At 23.0% G+C, this 19,817-nt stretch overlaps 6 protein-coding genes across 12 annotated transcripts in view; 4 read left to right on the top strand and 2 right to left on the bottom strand.

Annotated features, from left to right (window-relative positions):
- The first annotated feature begins 75 nt into the window (after window positions 1-75).
- Window positions 76-2,308, top strand: LOC726389 (glycerophosphodiester phosphodiesterase 1). 2 transcript variants are annotated; one of them, XM_026443224.1, is made up of 7 exons: window positions 76-193; window positions 257-388; window positions 654-835; window positions 1,098-1,273; window positions 1,353-1,566; window positions 1,652-1,884; window positions 1,982-2,308. In XM_026443224.1, exons 2-7 carry the CDS (start codon window positions 367-369, stop codon window positions 2,109-2,111), a joined length of 957 nt encoding a protein of 318 aa, XP_026299009.1. In that variant the 5' UTR covers window positions 76-193; window positions 257-366; the 3' UTR covers window positions 2,112-2,308. The 2 variants fall into 2 exon arrangements, with proteins under 2 accessions (XP_026299009.1, XP_016769991.2); XM_016914502.2 differs by lacking the exon at window positions 76-193 and having other exon boundaries at window positions 388-835.
- Window positions 2,309-2,961: 653 nt separating this feature from the next.
- On the bottom strand, window positions 2,962-5,804 carry LOC100577308 (dystrotelin). 3 transcript variants are annotated; one of them, XM_006566043.3, is made up of 10 exons: window positions 5,659-5,804; window positions 5,360-5,567; window positions 5,012-5,255; window positions 4,828-4,939; window positions 4,574-4,740; window positions 4,360-4,472; window positions 4,049-4,271; window positions 3,650-3,971; window positions 3,240-3,533; window positions 2,962-3,168 (listed from the first exon to the last, which is right to left on the bottom strand). In XM_006566043.3, the coding sequence occupies exons 1-10, from the start codon at window positions 5,756-5,758 to the stop codon at window positions 3,047-3,049; spliced, it is 1,905 nt and encodes a 634-aa protein (XP_006566106.1). In that variant the 5' UTR covers window positions 5,759-5,804; the 3' UTR covers window positions 2,962-3,046. The 3 variants fall into 3 exon arrangements, with proteins under 3 accessions (XP_006566106.1, XP_006566108.1, XP_006566107.1); XM_006566045.3 differs by having other exon boundaries at window positions 3,303-3,533; XM_006566044.3 differs by having other exon boundaries at window positions 4,849-4,939.
- An 898-nt stretch (window positions 5,805-6,702) lies between these two features.
- Window positions 6,703-9,342, top strand: LOC100576572 (serine/threonine-protein kinase RIO1). The gene is made up of 5 exons (XM_026443223.1): window positions 6,703-6,858; window positions 7,064-8,082; window positions 8,178-8,389; window positions 8,865-9,140; window positions 9,236-9,342. The coding sequence occupies exons 1-5, from the start codon at window positions 6,800-6,802 to the stop codon at window positions 9,335-9,337; spliced, it is 1,668 nt and encodes a 555-aa protein (XP_026299008.1). The 5' UTR covers window positions 6,703-6,799; the 3' UTR covers window positions 9,338-9,342.
- A 677-nt stretch (window positions 9,343-10,019) lies between these two features.
- LOC726326 (DNA repair protein XRCC3-like) lies at window positions 10,020-11,237 on the top strand. 2 transcript variants are annotated; one of them, XM_016914268.2, is made up of 5 exons: window positions 10,020-10,094; window positions 10,168-10,365; window positions 10,447-10,577; window positions 10,644-10,853; window positions 10,929-11,237. In XM_016914268.2, the coding sequence occupies exons 1-5, from the start codon at window positions 10,079-10,081 to the stop codon at window positions 11,136-11,138; spliced, it is 765 nt and encodes a 254-aa protein (XP_016769757.1). In that variant the 5' UTR covers window positions 10,020-10,078; the 3' UTR covers window positions 11,139-11,237. The 2 variants fall into 2 exon arrangements, with proteins under 2 accessions (XP_016769757.1, XP_026299117.1); XM_026443332.1 differs by having other exon boundaries at window positions 10,044-10,094; window positions 10,243-10,365.
- LOC100576531 (RNA pseudouridylate synthase domain-containing protein 1-like) lies at window positions 11,145-12,344 on the bottom strand. The gene is made up of 4 exons (XM_026443331.1): window positions 12,129-12,344; window positions 11,819-12,062; window positions 11,475-11,751; window positions 11,145-11,332 (listed from the first exon to the last, which is right to left on the bottom strand). Exons 1-4 carry the CDS (start codon window positions 12,342-12,344, stop codon window positions 11,149-11,151), a joined length of 921 nt encoding a protein of 306 aa, XP_026299116.1. The 3' UTR covers window positions 11,145-11,148.
- A 394-nt stretch (window positions 12,345-12,738) lies between these two features.
- Window positions 12,739-19,817, top strand: part of LOC726272 (RANBP2-like and GRIP domain-containing protein 5/6) — a 10,679-nt gene continuing 3,600 nt past the window's right edge. Inside the window, exons 1-5 of one of the 3 annotated variants that reach the window (XR_001704353.2) lie at window positions 12,739-13,008; window positions 13,589-13,814; window positions 13,876-14,052; window positions 14,137-14,449; window positions 14,527-19,817. The exon at window positions 14,527-19,817 is cut by the window's right edge and continues 1,155 nt beyond it. Coding sequence is in view for 2 of the 3 variants with exons in the window: in XM_006566041.3 (XP_006566104.2) it covers window positions 12,937-13,008; window positions 13,589-13,814; window positions 13,876-14,052; window positions 14,137-14,449; window positions 14,527-19,817 (6,079 nt within the window). In the remaining variant the exon portion in view is untranslated. The remainder of the gene's footprint in view (window positions 13,009-13,588; window positions 13,815-13,875; window positions 14,053-14,136; window positions 14,450-14,526) is intronic. The other 2 variants (XM_006566042.3, XM_006566041.3) reach the window with 2 other exon arrangements.

Below are 19,817 nucleotides of genomic sequence, written 5' to 3'. Positions count from 1 at the left end.
TCTTTTTATACAAATTAATGATTTATATTATGACAATATTTATATTAAAAAAATTTACAGTTTAAATTAAATTTCGTGTTACTAATTAATTAAATAATAATTATCTACATTTTTCGTGATAATATAAAAGACAATAAGATTAATATATCATATAATTATAATTATTAATTTATAAAAATATAAATATTAATTGGTATGTATAAGCCATAATTACATTTAAAATATATATTTATTAAGTAATTATTAAATATTTCAGGAATAATTAATTATCTGTTTCTAAAATTGTGATATTGTAACGTAAACAAACGTATACAATATATAACTATATACAAATATATATAAGAAGTTTAGAGAATATCTTCAAGAATGTGCAAAATTATATTTTCAAGTAATAAAGTGTGTCGTGCAACAGTATTATAATTGAAGTCTTTGTATTTGTAAAATTGATTAATTCATATTTTCTCTTAAAAAACATTAACAAGACTAAAAACTTTTTTAAAGGATGCATAAAATTATTGAACTAATTTTGAACACTGGTTTATTGATGATATTTTTACAAGTTATTTGGAGTATTTTCATAACTATTATTTATCATTTTTCAATACCATGGATTTTTTGGATTTCTCTCCTTGTCACATTTGGACTAAAAATAGCCAGGATTCCACCACCAAAGGAAAGCATTGTGCAAGAAGTGCTTGGTGTAGATCCTCTTTTACTGAAAAATAATACCGTAGGCAAAGATCATGGTAATGGAGAACAATATTGCATGCGAGTGGTGGCTCATCGTGGTGGAGGATATGATTTTCCTGAGAACAGTTTAACAGCTTTTCGTAATGTAAAATCTTATATATTATAATAGTTTTTTTTTAATTAGTAATTATTCCAGAAAAAATAACAAATCAATTTGTTTTTTTCTCAACTAAATTGGAATTCTAGATATTTTATAACAAAAAGAATTATATATTATTTTATAATAAATATGAATACTAATAGTAGTTGCTAACAAAAAAATTTATAATTTTAAAAAGAATAATATATTTTTGTTTATTTAATTTAAATTATAAATAAAATAAAATCTTTTGTAAAATATTTTATAGTGCAAAGATAAAGGATGTACTGCAATTGAATTTGATGTATGGCTTACAAAAGATAATGTACCTATAATATTTCATGATTCAACAATTGATAGAGTTAGTGGAAAATATGGAATTATTAAGAAAATGACATGGGATGAATTAAAAGACTTAGATATTTCTTATAATCATCCACTTAAGTAAATAAATTATAAATATATTTTTTATAATGAAATATTATAAAATGATATTTTTGTTCAATCTTTTTATGTTTTTTAGAGATAAATTTGATAAAAATTTCATTGAAAAAATTCCATTGCTTCATGAAGGTATAGAAATGTGTTTATCAAATGAACAAAGAATAATTTTTGATCTAAAAGCATTTGACCTAAATATGGAAATTGTGCATATAATTGTAGAAATGTATAACAAATATCCTAAATTATTTCAAAGAGCAGTTGTATCCAGTTTTAATCCTTTGGTTGTATATATGGTAAAATAAAGATAATTATGATTATAAAATTATTGGTAAGTTTAGTATTTAACATATTAAATTCTATTATTTTATGTTAATATAGATTAGAAGAAAGGAACCTCGAATTGTAGGAGGTCTTGCATGGAGACCTTATTATTATTCAAGAGTATCTTATTCAGGTGTAGAGGGTCCAGGTCCAGCAAGATATCATAACAATTTATTTCAACATCTGATGTATTGTTTAGTAGATTTTGTTTATGAATGGATGTTTTCCCGTTTTATGTATTATATTGTGGGTGTATCTACTGTGTTGTTGCATAAAGATATAATAAATCAGTATGTACATATAAATATTTCATATATCTCACAATGTTAAATAATGTTATACAATAGTTATTATAAAAAACTATATCTTTTATATATATTATTTTAGGCGTGTTATACATGATTGGACTAATCGTGATGTTCGTGTAATCGCATGGACAGTAAACTTACCATCAGAGAAATCACATTTCGCACGATTATTTAAACTTACTTATTTAACGGATACATTTGTTGGTTGACAAAAATATATAACGTAATACTACATTTATATGTTCTATGTATTTTAAAAATGAACATATTTTATACTATATTTATACTATATAATAAATGATGATCTAGTCCATTCATTAAAATGATGAATCATATGTATCTTTTTAACAAAAATTCAATGCTTACTTTAATTAATAAATAAAAATAAAACAACATATTAATCTTATATATATTTAAAATATATTAATTCATTTTCTTTCCTTTTTACTTAAAAGAAAAAAGATAAAATTTAAAGTTTATCATAGTTTATCATAATATTTTAATAGTTAAATAAACATTTATATTTCTATAAATATATATAAAAAATTATTTCAATGTACTAATTGAACATTTTTTTTATTTATTTTATAAATTATTATATATACAATTTATTAAAATTCATATCAATATTTGAAGATTATGTAAAGCTCTTGAGTATTTTCAATAATTTTGTTAGTTTTAAAAATTAAAAAAAAAAAATAAAAAAAAATTTTTTTTAAAAATTGAAAAAATTATATTTATCAAAAATTACATAGATGTCATAATTACATACAATAATTTTTAAAATGAAAGCTTTTTAAAGATTTTGATTATTTTTATTTTTTTATAATCTTTGAAATTTCAATTAAATGATTATATAGTAGAAAAATAAAAATAATCATTCATTATTTTACTAATAATAAGAATAACATTTAAAAAAATAAAAATGATCTACTTATAACATGATTAATCGACAATATTCTTAAACTTTTACTATTTTTTCATATTATTTTATAACTAAGATTTTTTTTTATCATTTATATCATTATAAAATATTGAAAATAAAAATTATATTATCATTTTAATAGTTCAAATTATATGGACGGAAATATTTATTTTGTAAATATTTAAGATAGAATTACAAAATATTAATTATGATTAATAATTATACAATAGTAGTAAGCTTATTCTTGCGAGATTCCATACCTTGAATAAGTCCTGTTAATAAATCTTCCATTTCTGTGGTAGCTCGCTTTAATTTGCAATTGTCATTAACAACATAAGAATCTAAAGCAACAATTTATGTAAAAATAATTATATAAAAAATACCATGTATCATTTAAAATATAATAATTTACCATCTAATAAACGATCATCTGTAACCATATTTTGTAATCTATCTAGTATGTCATTTAGATCACCTTGAATATTTTGTAAGCTACTATGTTGTGAATGTTTATCAGGTCTTTGTAGAGATGATGGTGTATTATCTCTGTGAATACTTATGAGAGAATCAGATATAGGTAATGATTCTTTTTCAGTATTAGTCATTGCTTTTACTGAATATTTTTCTTCTTTGCAATTTGAATTGTTAGAACTTAACCATTGAGAAAAACCACTATCAGATGGATTTATATCTGATCTTTTTGTACCTAAAATTTAGAAGTTAAAAAATGTGTGAACTTTATTCATTCATATACATAATCTATTAAATTGATGTTTTAAAGATATATTTTTCAAAATAATAAAAAATCAACATATAACATACCTCCTATCCATGTACTTAATTCTATTTTAGTAGGTTCTAGTATATTATTAAATTTTATACTTGAAGATGCTTCTCTAGGATCAATAACATCATAATTTTGTTCATTAATACAATTTCTAGTTAATGGATTAAAATTATTTGTTTGTATATCTGTATCATTCATATTTGAAGTATGTTCTATATTTTCTTGTCGAATAATTGGACTTAATTCAAAATTTATAGGTAAGGATGTTAATCGTGATGAAAGAGAAGGAACCATTGGTGTACTTTGCATATAATTAATTACTTGAGGCATACAAATTCTATCAGTAAATAAACATTTCTATAAAAAAAATAAGAAAATATTTCATTATTTTATTAGATATCTAAAATGATATTAATCATAAAATGACAATATACTTTTAATAATTTTAGACGTTGTAATTGTGATTCAATTGTAACTCTATGACGCTGAAGTCTTTCTGCCTTAGTACCCTGTATATCAAGCAATTCAATTTGCAATTGTTTATTTTCTTCTTCCAAATGAGTAATTATACTTTGTAGTTCTTTTTGTGGATCATTTAAAACTCGTCTTTTAATTGTACTTCTTACTGATTCACAATCAGTATATCTTATTTCAGTACTACAACAGACATTTGAAAAAAAAAATAGAAATTATAAAATAAAATTGTATATTATATTATATCTTAAACACGTATATATATAACAACCTTATATGTGGAATTTGATCATCAATATTTAACCCAATAGATCTACCAGGACATAATCTCAATTTATTTCTAATTAATTCAATAATTAATTTTGTTACTTCTCGATTTGAAGTCTGGAAAAATATTATAGCAAATAGTATTATGCAAGATCAATATCAAAATTAGTATTTATATTAAAAAAAAAAAAAAGAATTAAAAAAGCATATTAATATACCTTAGTACAAAATTCACGAACAGGATGTTTTAATTTATGCTTTCCTGATATTTTACCATGTAAGAAACAATGTTGACATTGATGATATGTTGCACATTTTAAACATGAATATCGTAGTCCATGAATTGGTGTTGTTTTACAAAATGAACATCTAATATTATGTACAACTAGATAAAAGAATATATAATATTTATTACTTTTACTTCAGTTTCTCAAAATATATTATTAAATGTTTCAAAATAAAATATATATACTATGTTCTGCAGATTTCATACGATTAAATGTTGTTATCCAAATTAATAAAGGAGGTTCTTGCATAATCCATGTTGCAAATTCTGATTCAGTAACTCCAAGACATCCTTGAGACTATGATAAAATATTATAAGTATTATAAGTTATATACAATTCATATATGTTTAAATTATTATATAATTTTACTTTTGAAAAACACTTATCAATATGTGATTGAATATTTTGTGGGCCATATGCTGCACTTTCTCCAAGCATTTCCGTTATTTTACAAATATTTATTAATAATGTATGTAAACTAACTTTGGATAAGCATGCATTATGATCAGCTAATTGTTGATAAAGATATCCATATTTTTCTTGTAATCTTCCAGAACTAATTAGTATTAAAGCAACTTTTATAGAAAATACAGAAACTGTTCTAGTACATTGTCTATAATATTTGGAATATTTATAATAACAAAATATTATTTATTATTTCAATTCTAATTAAATAGTAAAACATATATATATAAATATATATATAATGTGACATACTTATCAAATGTAGTTAAAATATAATTTAAAGCTAATTTTGATGCAAGATCAATATCAAAATTAGTATTAGTTTCTTTGCATGCTGCAAAATAAATATCAGAAAGAACATCTTCAATTTCACTTGAATCTAAATTAACACAATTTTCTGTAATTGAAAGTCTATGACGTTCAAAAATTCCAGCAATTAATTCTAATTGAACATATTGCACTAAAAAATATTATTATTATTATTATTAACTGTCTAAATATAATAAAATTATTAGTAATGATAAAATAAAATAAAAATATATTAAACTTACTACTAAGTTCCTTATGTAAAATTTGCATTTTTGCAGCTGTTCTATAAGATGTATAACAAATATCATTACATTGTTCAATATATTTTATAATATTTTGCATTTTTAAATATTAAATATTTTAAAACACACTACCTACATGTAAAGAAAAAAAAATTATTATGTAAATAATATTATAAAATATTATTTTTTACATAATAAAATATATAATTAATATTTTATAATTTCTTACGTTTTTATAATAATTATAAATAATGAGAAAAATCAATTTAAGTTAAAGAAATTTTAACTGTGTAATATTATAATTCTTTATATTTATAAAAATATAAAATTTTATTCTTATAATTATTTAGTATTAGAATATAATAGTTTCCAATACTTATAAATACTTTTTTTAATGAAAATATTAGCTTATAAACTCTGAAAAAATTTTCCATTATTTAAAATCTTTATAATTATATTTTTTTATAATTATAAATTTTGAAAAAAAAATTACAACTTATAATTTTTAATATCATAATGTATTTACAATTATTGTAAAGAATATAAAATATTTTAGTATTAGATATTTTTCTTTTGTATATTTTATGTCTTTCTTTTATAATTTATAACTTAATATATTTATTAGAAATATGGATATTATATTTGGTTTTATTATATCATATATATGTATATATAAATTTTTACTATTAAATATTATTCAATTATTATTAAAAATATAATCATTACTTTTTGTCATTGTTCACGATTTTATAATTTAAATAATGGTACATGTAAACAAAATACATTTTTTTTATACATTAATCATAGATAATAAAGACAATAGAGAGTACAGTTCTAATTTGCTTAAAATATAATGATTTAAAATAATAAAAAATTATTAGAAAATATTAAATAACAAAAAATCAAATAATAAATATTTGATAATATTTGGATAATATTTAAATATATATGTTATAGTATATAACAAAATATATATATTAAAGTAAATTTATTTTTTATAATTTGAAATACGCCTTAATATATATAAATAGTAATATGTAACGTAATTTAATCTATAGTTTAAAAAAATATGATATGTATTTTTTCTTATATATTTGTTAATCTTTAAAATAAAGTAAATATAAAGAAATAAAATTTTACTATGCATGAATATAATGAGGAAGAAGAACAATTCAGTGAAACTAATGAAACCGAGACAAAGTATATATATATATATATATATATATATATATATATATGTATATATGTATATATATACATATATATATTTTATAAAATTTATATTTATATTTTATAAAATATTTTATAAAATATATATATGTATATATTTATAATATAATTAAATTATTAATTATATTTTCTTTAATGATTTATGCAAATTCTAATTCTATGATATTACTTATAGATTAAAAATGTGTGAAGGACAACCATTATTTCATTGTGAACTATCCAAAAATATTCATAAATTATATATTTCAAATAATGAAAAAGAGGAAGATGATGACAATGATAATTTAGATAATGACGATTTTAGTTGGAATGAAGATCTTGTTCAAAATAGAACAAAAAATATTATCAAAAATATTCAAACACAAAATATTAATGTACAAAATATATCTGATAAAATTACTAATTATCAACCATTAGATAAATTATTTCGTCGTTATGCTAACAAAATTAATATTGAAAAATATGAAGGTCCTATTTTACCAGGACATGCAACAAATCTTCTTATTGCAAATGATAAGCATGTGGAAAAAGATAGGTTTAGAACAAAAGATAAACATGATCGTGCAACTGTTGAACAAGTTTTAGATCCTCGTACAAGAATGATATTATTTAAATTTTTAAATCAGGGTATAATTGCAGAAATTAATGGATGTATTTCAACTGGAAAAGAAGCTAATGTTTATCATGCAATATCAAAAACAGGAATAGAATTTGCAATAAAAATATATAAAACATCAATTTTACATTTTAAAGATAGAGATAAATATGTTACTGGAGAATTTCGTTTTCGTCATGGATATTGTCGTCATAATCCACGAAAGATGGTACGAACATGGGCAGAGAAAGAATTTAGAAATTTAATACGTCTTCAACAAGGAGATGTAAATGCTCCAAAACCAATTTTACTACGTAGTCATGTACTATTAATGGATTTCATAGGTACTAATGGTTGGCCATCAATAAAATTAAAAGATGTTGTTTTAACTGCTTCTAAATCAAGAAAATTATATAGAGAATGTATTGAAATAATGTGGAAACTATATAATAAATGTAAACTTGTTCATGCTGATTTAAGTGAATATAATATGTTATATCATGATGGATCTATTATAATAATAGATGTATCACAAGCAGTTGAACATGATCATCCTATGGCACTTGAATTTCTTAGAAAAGATTGTACAAATATAACTGGTAATTAATGATAAAAATTTTTTATGATAATATTATGATATAAGATGTTTCAAAGATTTTAGAATTAATAAACAATATGATTTAATTTTTTGTAGAATTTTTTAAAAAAAATGAAGTAGCTGTGATGACTGTTAAGGCATTATTTGATTTTATAACAGATCCAACAATAACTGAAGAAAATATGGATAAGTATTTAGATACAATATCAGAGCAAATAACACAGCAAAGTGATCAATGTATTGATCCTGAACAGCAAATAGAAGAACAAGTATTTAAAGAAATTTATATTCCACAAAACTTAAGTCAGGTAATATAAAAGTATATACATTCTAAATTGAATGAATCTCTGAATACATATAAATATATATATTGCTATAGATATATAATTATATATATTATTAAGTATTGTATATGCATAAAGTATATAATATCTTATATATATATATCAAGTTTAAAGTTTTTATTATTTATTTAAATCAATGGATATTGAAAGATTCATTCAATTTAGAATGCTTCTTGAAATATTATTCTGACTATTCAAAAATTTGAATTATTTACTATAAATATTTAATAATTATTTAATAATTTATAATTCTAATTTAATTTCAAAATTTAAATACTTGGATATTTTTAAGTAGTCTAATAAGAGCTGCCTATTCATACTCATAATATTGAAAAAAGTTTAAATTATAATAAGTATTAAATAAATATATGAATAAGTTCAAGAGTATAATAAGAGTTCTAATCAAATTTTATTAGTATAATTTTAATAAAATGTTTAGGTGATTGATATTGAGCGTGATATTAAACTAGCAAAAACTGGAAAAAAAGATTTGATATATAAAACTCTTGTTGGTTTAAAGTCAGATTTATCTAAACCTATTGATACTCCTGAAATTCTTAGTGAAAGATCTAAAAAAATAAATAATATAGAAGAAAAAGATAATTTATCTGAAAAAAGTAATAACTCTGAAGATAGTGAAGAAGAAGATATACAAAATGAATCAAAGTTTGTTAATTCAGCTCGACCTCGACATGAGAGTCCTGATAGTAAAAAGGTAAAATAATATAATTATTTATATAATATATTTATATGTGATATTATATACATATGTGAAACATATATTTAATTATAATATATATTTAATTATAGGCACGAAAAAAAGCAGTAAAAGAACAACAGGCTGAAAAAAGAAAAACTAAAATAAAAAAGCATATTAAAAAAAGGAAAGAAAAAGTACTAAAAAAGAAATAATTTAAGTTTTATTAGAAAATATTTTCAAAAATTTGAAATACAATAAAATTATATATAATTAATTTGATGTTTTATATTTTAATTATAAAAAATTAGAAATTATAAAAAAATAGAAATATGTTTATCTTACAATTTTTAATAAAATTAAGAACATTCTATTCTTGTATTTTATTATATATTAAATAAAATATGTATATAATATAAATAATTTAAAAAATGTATTTTGTTTTAATTTCTTTTTTTTTTGTTTTTAACATCTATTTTGTTTATAATTATAATAGAATTTTTTATATTTATAAACAATTAAATAATAATTAAATGAATGGATAATTAAATTTATATCACAGACAAAATATGAAATAAACTATTTAAAATAATTATATAATATTAATGATAATAATGATTTGATATTAATGATTAATAAAATCTAATTAATATAGCAGCTTAAAAAATAAGTACATTAATTAATTTTACAATTTCCATATTCATATATTATATTATTCTAATACAAAATCATATTTCTTCGAAAATTTTTGCAGAAATTTAATCGAAAATGTCAATTTTTCTTATCGATAATATCGCATGTGACTCAAAAATGGTAACGGTTCGGAAGCACTCGGAATATGTATATAACAAAAATGCACTGAATTAAGTAATAGATTAATTCTATATTTAGTCTGTATTTATATTATTAAAAAAATAAAATAATCTAAGAAATGTTTTTGAAATAAAAAAAAAATAATGGAAAACTATTTTGGTATTAAAATTTTATTATTTTTTACATTATAATATTAATAAAATGTGTTATTCATTTTGATTTATCATATCAGTTAATGCTAAAATAATAAAAGAATATGAACAATTTCTTACAACTGGTTGTTCGAAATTTGATACATTACTTCAAGGTGGTATAACTAATCGTGGAATTACACAAATTTATGGAGCTGCAAGTACAGGAAAAACACAATTAGCTTTACAATTATGTTTAACAGTTCAATTACCTAAAACAGAGGGTGGTCTTGCTGCTGGTATTTTACAAATTGAATTCTTTATAAGATTATAAGTATTTTTTAAAAATATTTTTTTTCAAACATATTTAATTAATATAGGTGCAATATATATTTGTACTGAATCTATATTTCCATCAAGAAGATTACAAGAATTGATACAAAAATTGGAAATTACCAAAAAACATGGAATAAATGGTGACTTGGTATTTGTAGAACATATTTCTACTATTGTAAGTATTATTATTTATTAAATTAATTCAATTGTTAATATTATATTTAGTTTTTTATTTTTATAGGAGGAATTGGAGATATGTTTGCTTCATAGAATTCCAACATTAATATCTGTGCAAAAAATAGGATTAATAATTATAGATTCAATTGCTGCACCATATAGAGTAGAAGATTGGAAAGATGAATCTAATAATAGAGCAAAAAGTTTAAGAATAATTGGACAACAATTACACAAGTTATGCAAAAATAATATTTGTGTTGTTTGTATCAATCAGGTAAAAAAAAATATATTTATATAATAATTAATAATATAATTGCACAAATATTTTACAAAAATTATACATATATAGGTAACAACAAATATATATAATAATGTACTTAATGATAATTTAAATGTACGACCAACATTAGGAACAACATGGTTAAGTATGATAACTACTTCTATTCAATTTTATAGAATAGATTCTTTGAGATATGCCTGCATTAAATTATCATCAAATTTACCAGAACTAATTATTCCATTTGAAATACAAGGATGTGGGATTAAAGCATTAGATTGAATAAAATAAATTAAAAAATGAAATAAATTTTTAATGTTGTGTTTAATTGCATAAGTTTCGATATATCAGAAAATACATTTTCATCTAATATTCTAGCAATATTTGTTGGAGACCATTGATTTCTTGGATCAGAAGCTACAAATGGATCCATACTCCTTATATCTAAATTTTCAATGTCATTATTTATTATCAACCTTTAAAAAATTATAAAATAAAATATTTTAAAATATAATATATTAATAATAATAAATATTTATAAATAATACATAAATATTTATATATATTTTAAAATAAACATTTTTTTAATATCTTTTTCTATATATATATATATAATACCTGAAGGAATGTAAAAATGTTCTGTAAGGTTCTATATCTTTTCGTTCACTATATGTATAATCACCAATTACAGTATGACCAATGTATGAACAATGTACTCTTAGTTGATGTCTTCTACCTGTACTAGGACATAATAATACTTTAGTAGCTGGTTTTCCATTTCTAAAACCTCTTTCTAATACCATAAGTATTGTATAAGATTTTTTCGGTTTTTCACAAAATATACTATCACTAACACACATTTTATGATTTCCTTTCTTTTCTCTAATATCAATTCCTAAAAAAATAATGTTGTAATAAATAATAAATAAATAATTAAATAGATATTATCTTAATTTGATTACCAATTGCTTTATTTATAATAAGATGAGGTTCATCAATATGTCCATGAAGTAATGCTAAATAAAATTTTTTAGCTGTTCTTGCTTCAAATGCATTAGAAGCAATTTGAGCTGCTTTTTTATTTAATGCAATACATATTACACCACTTGTCACATAATCTAATCTATGTACAAAATGAAATTCATGAAATAATTTTGGATTTACTAATTTTGGTACAATTTTTTTTAATTCAAATTGCAGTGTATCCTAAAAATTTTAATATTTATAAACCTAATAAATATTATTTTTAATTTAAAAACATTTTTGTCATACTTTTTTTTCATGATTATTACTATTAATATACATATCATATGGTTTAGAAACTACCAAAAAATTTTTACTATGATATAATATATCTACATTATTTTTGTATTTAATTCGAATAAAATATTTTACATATAATTTTAAAAATATTTTTTTTATGTATAATATTTGTATTAATTTAAAAATGAAGATAATGCAATTATACAATATTTTATTTATATTCATTTTGTGTATTATTATAATTTTTGTTTTTCTTATAAAATGTTATAAAATTATAACATCATTGCTTCTGTGTTTTTATAAAAGTAAACAAAATATATATAAATTATAAACTATGCATATTAAATATTCTTTGAAAATCGTTATATTAACAGAAGAAATAAACATTGTCTACTATATTTTATATAATTTTACACAATTTTCCACTTTTATATTGGCTGTCTGTTTTCTATTTTAAATTTTGTTAATAACTTCATATTGATTGCGATAAGTGATGTAATAATGATTTTTATAAATAACAATTTTAAACAGATATATTAAATTTAAAATATTTTATTTAATTTTGGAAAGGAATTATGATATTTTAAATATTTATTGTGAAGGTATATTTAAATAATTTAAAAACATATCAGAGGGCAGCACTTACTTGGGTTTTCAGATTTGGATGCAGACCGTTTGAAAGCAATTTGTACTATGGGAGAAAGTTTTATCGTGGAGTTCGTTATAAATAACGGTATTTCTAATTTCATTTTAATTGAATACTGTTTATTAATTGTTTTAGTGATTATTAAAAAACGTTTTCTATTACCTTCTAAAGATGTTTCGATCGAAAAAAGATGTTGATCGACACGTGAAAGATATTTTTATTAAACTTAAAAGTTCAGAGGAGGTAAGGTTATTTTTCAAGAAAAAAATCCATATTATTAAACATTACCTAAATAATCTTTGTTAATTTTTTATATTATATATAATAATTTTTTTAAATTATAATTTTTATTTTAAATGAATTTTACATGCATATTAATTTTTTATTTTTTTAAATTTATATTTTATGTAAAGTGTATAGTATTAAAGACCTTGACTTGATTATGAAAAGAATAAATATATGCACATGCATTAACCTCTATCTAATAATTTAACTGTTTTTTAAGAATATTTTATCAGTTTGAAATAGAAAAAAAATTATTATTTTGCAGAACAAATTTTTATTTTATATTTCTTTAAAAAATATTTTATAATTAAATATTTTATATTATATTTATTTAATATTAATTTATTTAATATAATATAATATAATATAATATAATATAATATAATATATAATAATTATAATAATGTTTATTTATACTAACATATCTAACATATCTTCATTTATTTCTGTTTTTATATTTATGATTAAATTAATTAATAATATAAAAATTTATATTATTAATTTTATATATGTATGAGATTTTTATTTTAATTTCAAGAAAAAACTTCGATGTTATAATATTGCAAAGTTATATTATCAAGTTGGAGACAATGAATCTGCAAAGAAGTATGTCTCTAATTATTTAGAAATAAGAGATAAATCTGCAGGAGCTCATAAATTATTAGGACAAGCTCTTGAAGGTTTGGGACAAAAGGAAGCAGCCTTTACACAATATAAAATATCCCTTGAATTAGAACCAAAGCAAGATGATCTTCTTTTAAAGGGTATAATTTATTTTAAATATTTCATATTTATTTTATATTTTATTGAAATAATATTTTTCAGTATGTGAGCTATTGTCAAATATGGATATCAATATAGCAAATGATAAAATAAAACATTTAGTAGAAAGAGCTGATAAAAAATTTCCACATCATCCAATAGTTTTTGAGTTAAAGGAAAAATTAATAACTTTAGAAAAACCAAATGGTAATGATGATGATTTAGAAAAACTTATCATATGTATGTAATACATTTTTCATTTTAGATTTATATTATTTCATATAATTTGATAAAATTTATTTGTTTCAACAAAATTATTTTTAGCTGAATTATCAGTAAGACAAACAGATGTGAACTTACAAGTTAAGTTACTCAAGCATTATATAGGAAATCATAGACTTGAAGATGCATATAATAAAGCTACTGGAATAGAAGCAACACATAGTCACAGAAATAATATTATTTGGTATCAATCATTAAGTGAATTACTTATGAAATGTAAAGAAAGTAAACAATCAGATTGGACATTTTGGATATTTTATATTTCGGTGTTAGAAAGATATGCAGCACTTTGCCTTAAAGAACAGGGTAACATTATTAAAAAAAGTATAACTGATGTTACACAAGCAGTATTTAAGTAAGTATATATATGTGATAAGAATTTTATTTACTGTATTTAATATTATTGAATTAAAATATTTTTTTATATTGCAGTTTTGATCAAAGTTTATTTGAATTTAAATCAAAAAATTTTTCTAATCATCCTGCTTTTATTGAACACATGTTATTACATATGTGGGGTCAGTTACATTTTCATTTAGCATGTTTAATTTTACGAAAAATTAAAGCTGGAGAAGACAGTTGGTCTGAAGCAGGAAGATTATGTGGACCTCTTTTATTGACTGCATTACATGTAACACCTATAGATCCTACTGCTGTATGGACTATGCATTTGAAAGACAGACTAAAGAATCAAACACATATATGGTATAGAGAAGGATCATATAGGTGTAGCCAAGCTGGTCATGTACTTCAAGATTATGCTCGAGATAATACTAAAAAATTGCTAGATAAAATTGATAAATTTTGTACAAGTTCATGGCGAGAACGAATATATCAAAGAATTTTTATTGGACGATTATATCAAGATGGTAAAAAAACATCATTTTTCACAAACTCTTTAATTTCAAATCCACCTTTACGTCTATGTTCATATAATGAATTAAAACGATTTGATGAAATATCCGAAGAAGCATGGCCAGATTCATTACATCATCAAGTTTGGCTTGGTTTAAGAGCTCGGCCTCAAGGTTCACAAAATAAAAATAATGGGCTTCATCCAAATCAAACATCACATGTTTTTTATGAATTACAATTTTCTGTTTACAATTTGCATCAAGCAGCTCCTGATAGTTTAAGTCGTCTTGATATTGATGCATTTTTAAATGCTGCTATCTGCACTTCTTCAATAATTGAAGAACAACATGGTGGACTTTTAAATCCTGAAAAATTACCTACATTGCCAGCAGATCTTACTAATACACTTTGTACTTGCGCACAAGAACAGTGGTGGTCATATGCTTATAAAGTATATTCTATGGATAAACAAAAACCACTTGATGATGATCTTGGAGAATTAAGATTAGAACTACAAAGAGGTTTAGAAGTAGTTCGTTGTTTAGGAAATCATGGATTACATCCTGTTCTTTTAGTTCATTTAGCAAGAATATTTCATCATAGGGCAGAAACATTAAAAGAAATAAATCAAGAAAATAGTGATATACCATATTTAGAAGCACGATCTGAAATGTATTGGTCAGCTGCAATTCCGCTTCTCGAAAGATTACAAAATAATCAAGTTATTCGTGTAACTAATTCCAAATTTTTTAATTATCAAGGAAAAGATATGAATAATGCAGAATTAATTAAAGCTTTAGAAGAAGGTAAATTACTTTTAGCTCAACGATTTGTTCGTAGCAAACAATATGAAAAAGCGATAAATGCTCTACAAGCATTGAAGTGTCCAGAAGCATCATTTCAACAAGGTCAAATGTATGAAAAACTTGCAGATGAAATTATAAGTTCTATAGCTAAGGAAAATTTAACATCTGAAATGAGATCACAACATATAATTATGCTTTCAAAAGCAAGGGAATGTTTCTATTTAACATTGGATCGCTTACGTAGTCCAGAAACAAATCCAAAACATCCTTTGAATTCTGAACTTTCTACATATATTGCCGATATTGAAAATAAATTGAAAAGAATTGATCCAGATCTATCACGAGGTGATTTAAGTAGAAATGAGTGCGATGGTATGTCGGATGAAAGTTATTCATCTGCTCATAGTGCTGTTGATCAAGCAGTTACAAAAATAGCATTACCAACATTAACGGGATTAAATACTTCAGTTAATGTTTTGAGTACGCCACAAAAAAATATTCATCGTACACCAAAACAATCTAGTACTCCTTATAAACTACAACATCAAGATATATTGGATTTATCACGGAATCGTTCTGAAGCACGTCCAAGTCCCGAAAGACTTGATGCTCAGATTCGTGCCATAAATCAAATGATTCATTCAAAAGATAATATGATACAATCAATAGCAGAGCAAACTAAAACTATATTAGAATTAAATAAAACGGTAATGGAAATAGTGGAAAGACTTGCAAAAGAAATGACAGAATTACGAAAAGAAATTCAGAAACAACGCACTCAAACAGTTAATGTTAATCCCAATTTAGAAGAAGATTTATGTATTTTAAGTGAAGATGATTATAATGATTTGAATTACAATGCAAATCAATCAGGTGCATCTTCAATATCTGGAAATATGTTTCAATCTTCTCATAGACACCCATATTCTCATTTAGTATATCCTTCAGCTACTTTTCAAGGATATTATCCAACAGGAATGTCATTTAATGATCCAAATGCGCAAGCTATTCCTTCTTTATATCCTCCAAATATTTATTCAATGCCAGTTTTATATCCTAATACAAGATCAAAAATACCTGAAAATATTCTTCAACAAAGTTTGTTTATGCCACCAACAAATCAACCATTGCAAATTCCATTGCAAAAACTAGAAACATCTAAACCAGAGTCAACCATAAAAGATGCTCCTGTAAATAAAATTCCACCAGTCAATGTTGCCATTACCACTTCTGATACTCTTCCAACTACAGTACCAATTGTACAACCAACACTTAGTGTAACAATTCCTCCACATTTCAGACAAGGAAGTTCTTCTACACCAGTCACTACAGAACAATCTGCTCCACATTGTTATCAAATTTCTATGCCTTCCCAAGCCACTATACCAACAACAGTAAACTTACCACCTTTATCAAATACTTTTACAACTACTCCAGCAAATCTTTCTACATCAGAAACATCAAAACAAAACACTACCATTTGTTCAACTGGATCTTCAAATAGTTCAGATCATGAACATGATCCAATACCAGATTTTGTTCCTGTTATACCATTACCTGCAGAAATTAAAGTTACTACTGGAGAAGAAGGGCAAGAAACACTATTTTGTGCAAGAGCTAAACTTTATCGTTTTGTAGATAATGAATGGAAAGAACGTGGTATAGGTAATGTTAAACTATTAAAGAACGAAGAAGGAAAAGTTCGTTTACTTATGCGCAGGGAACAAGTATTAAAAGTATGTGCAAATCATTACCTTGTACCAGATATGGAATTAACTGCTAAATCAAATAATGAAAAGGCGTGGTTTTGGGTTGCACATGACTTTGCAGATGGGGAATTAAAATTAGAGAAGTTTTGTATTAGATTCAAAACTGTGGAAGAAGGTATTTCCTTCAAGGAACATTTTGATAAAGCTAAAGCAAGTCTTACTTTTGAAAAAGTAAAAATTGAAAATGTTGATAAAATATCAAATAAAGATAATATTGCAATAAGTAAAAAAACAGAAAAAATAAAATCAGAACAGAAAATTATAGAACAAACGCCATTATTTATTTCTGGACAAACTATTCAAAAACCTATTGATGTGACTGCATCTACAGATTCTATTATATCAGAAAAATTACAAAATAATATAACTCCAACAGTTATTGGTGGATTTTCATTTTCGTCAACACCAATTATTCAAAAAGCAATTACTACAGAATCTTCAAAAATTTCTACCAAATCAGAAATTAGTCCTTTTGCTGGTTTTACATTTAACAAAACTGTTACAAATGCAGAAAACTTTATAACTACAACACAAAAAAGCACGACCATAGGAACAATAACCACATCACAATTTACATTTTCATTTACAAAAACAAATACACCTTTACAATCAGCTACAACTACAACAGTATCAACAGTACCAAGTAGTATTCATAGCACATCGATTTCGTCTTCTCAACCCAACAATACTGCTGGTACTAATGAAAATATTTCTGCTAATACTTCTCAATTTTCACTTAGAAGACCTCATGCTCCTGCACCAGGTGCAAGTGTTTCAACATCTACTATTGCTGGTATTCAAGATACAGAGAAATCTGCTTTACAAACTGAATATGAAGAAGTTTTATTTAATGCAAAAATTAGTCTTCAATATTATAACAATGATAATAAACAATGGGAAAATAGAGCTATTGGACAAATGAAAATTTTATGGAATTCAAAAACAAATAAAATTCGTTTATTAATGGTAGACGAAAATAATTTAAAAATTTTTTATAATTATAATGTTTTTGCTAAAATGTCATTTACTTACAAAAGTAACAGTACGGTAGTCAATTGGAATATGCATTGTGGATCAGATAATAAAACAGGAATGTTTGCAGCAACATTTAAAACTTCTAATCAGGCATCTCAATTTTATAATATAATTACCAGTAACCAACAAAAGATGGTAAAAGATTGTATTATCGCTGAAAATTTGACAAAACTAGAAACTATTCAAGTTGTACAAACACACAAATCAGAGAATTCTTTATCTGAAATGTTCAAACCACCAGAAGGTTCATGGGAATGTAATGGTTGCTACATAAGAAATAATGTATCAGATGTAAAATGTATAGCTTGCGAAAAATCACGTTTTTCTGAATCTGATGAATCGATTATTTCAAGCATTCCTTCTAATCAAATATCTCTTTCGCAAATGTCTAAACCATCTACTGGTTCATGGAAATGTAAATGTTGTAATATATTTAATGCAGCTGAAAGTAATTATTGTGTCACATGTGATTCACCAAAAGATCCGTCTCTTCCACCAAAACCAAAAATTGATGGTTTTCAGATAAATTCAAATTCTTCTGGTATTACATCTACGTTTACTTTTGGTATTCCGCAAGATACGACTAAAAAAGGTACAAATGTATTTTCATTTCGTTTACCTACTTCTAATGATGTTTCTAAATCTGCATCTTTAGTAGCTACAAAATCTGATGCAAAAACAGATGCATCAAATGCAAAATTTGTTTTTGGTACACCAGGAAAATCGTTTGGATTCAATTTTGTGACTAAGTCATCTCCAACAAAATCTGGTGGCGAAGAAAATAGCGAGGAGGAAGTAGTGGAAAATGATGATATTCATTTTTCACCAACAATTCCATTACCAGATAAAATCGAAGTAAAAACAGGCGAAGAAGAAGAAGAAGTTCTTTATAGTCATAGAGCAAAATTATTTAGATATAATAAACCTGCAAATGAATGGAAAGAACGTGGTATAGGAGATATAAAATTATTACGACATAACGAAACGGGCAAGCTGAGATTAGTAATGAGACGAGAACAAATATTAAAATTATGTTTAAATCATTTCGTACTTCCAAATTTTGAATTAAATTCAAAAGATGAAAGAACATGGATATGGAATGCTGCTGATTATAGTGAAGGAGAAATAGAACCTACTCTTTTTGCATGTCGTTTTAAAACGTCTGATATTGCAAATAATTTTAAAGAAATAATTGACGAATCAAAAAAAGCACTTCCACCTATTGAAAAAACAAATGATACAAAAATAGAAACATTTA

This window comes from Apis mellifera, linkage group LG10 (assembly GCF_003254395.2).
Source record: "Apis mellifera strain DH4 linkage group LG10, Amel_HAv3.1, whole genome shotgun sequence".
NCBI lineage: Eukaryota > Metazoa > Arthropoda > Insecta > Hymenoptera > Apidae > Apis > Apis mellifera.
This window is presented reverse-complemented; position numbering and strand designations above follow the sequence as displayed.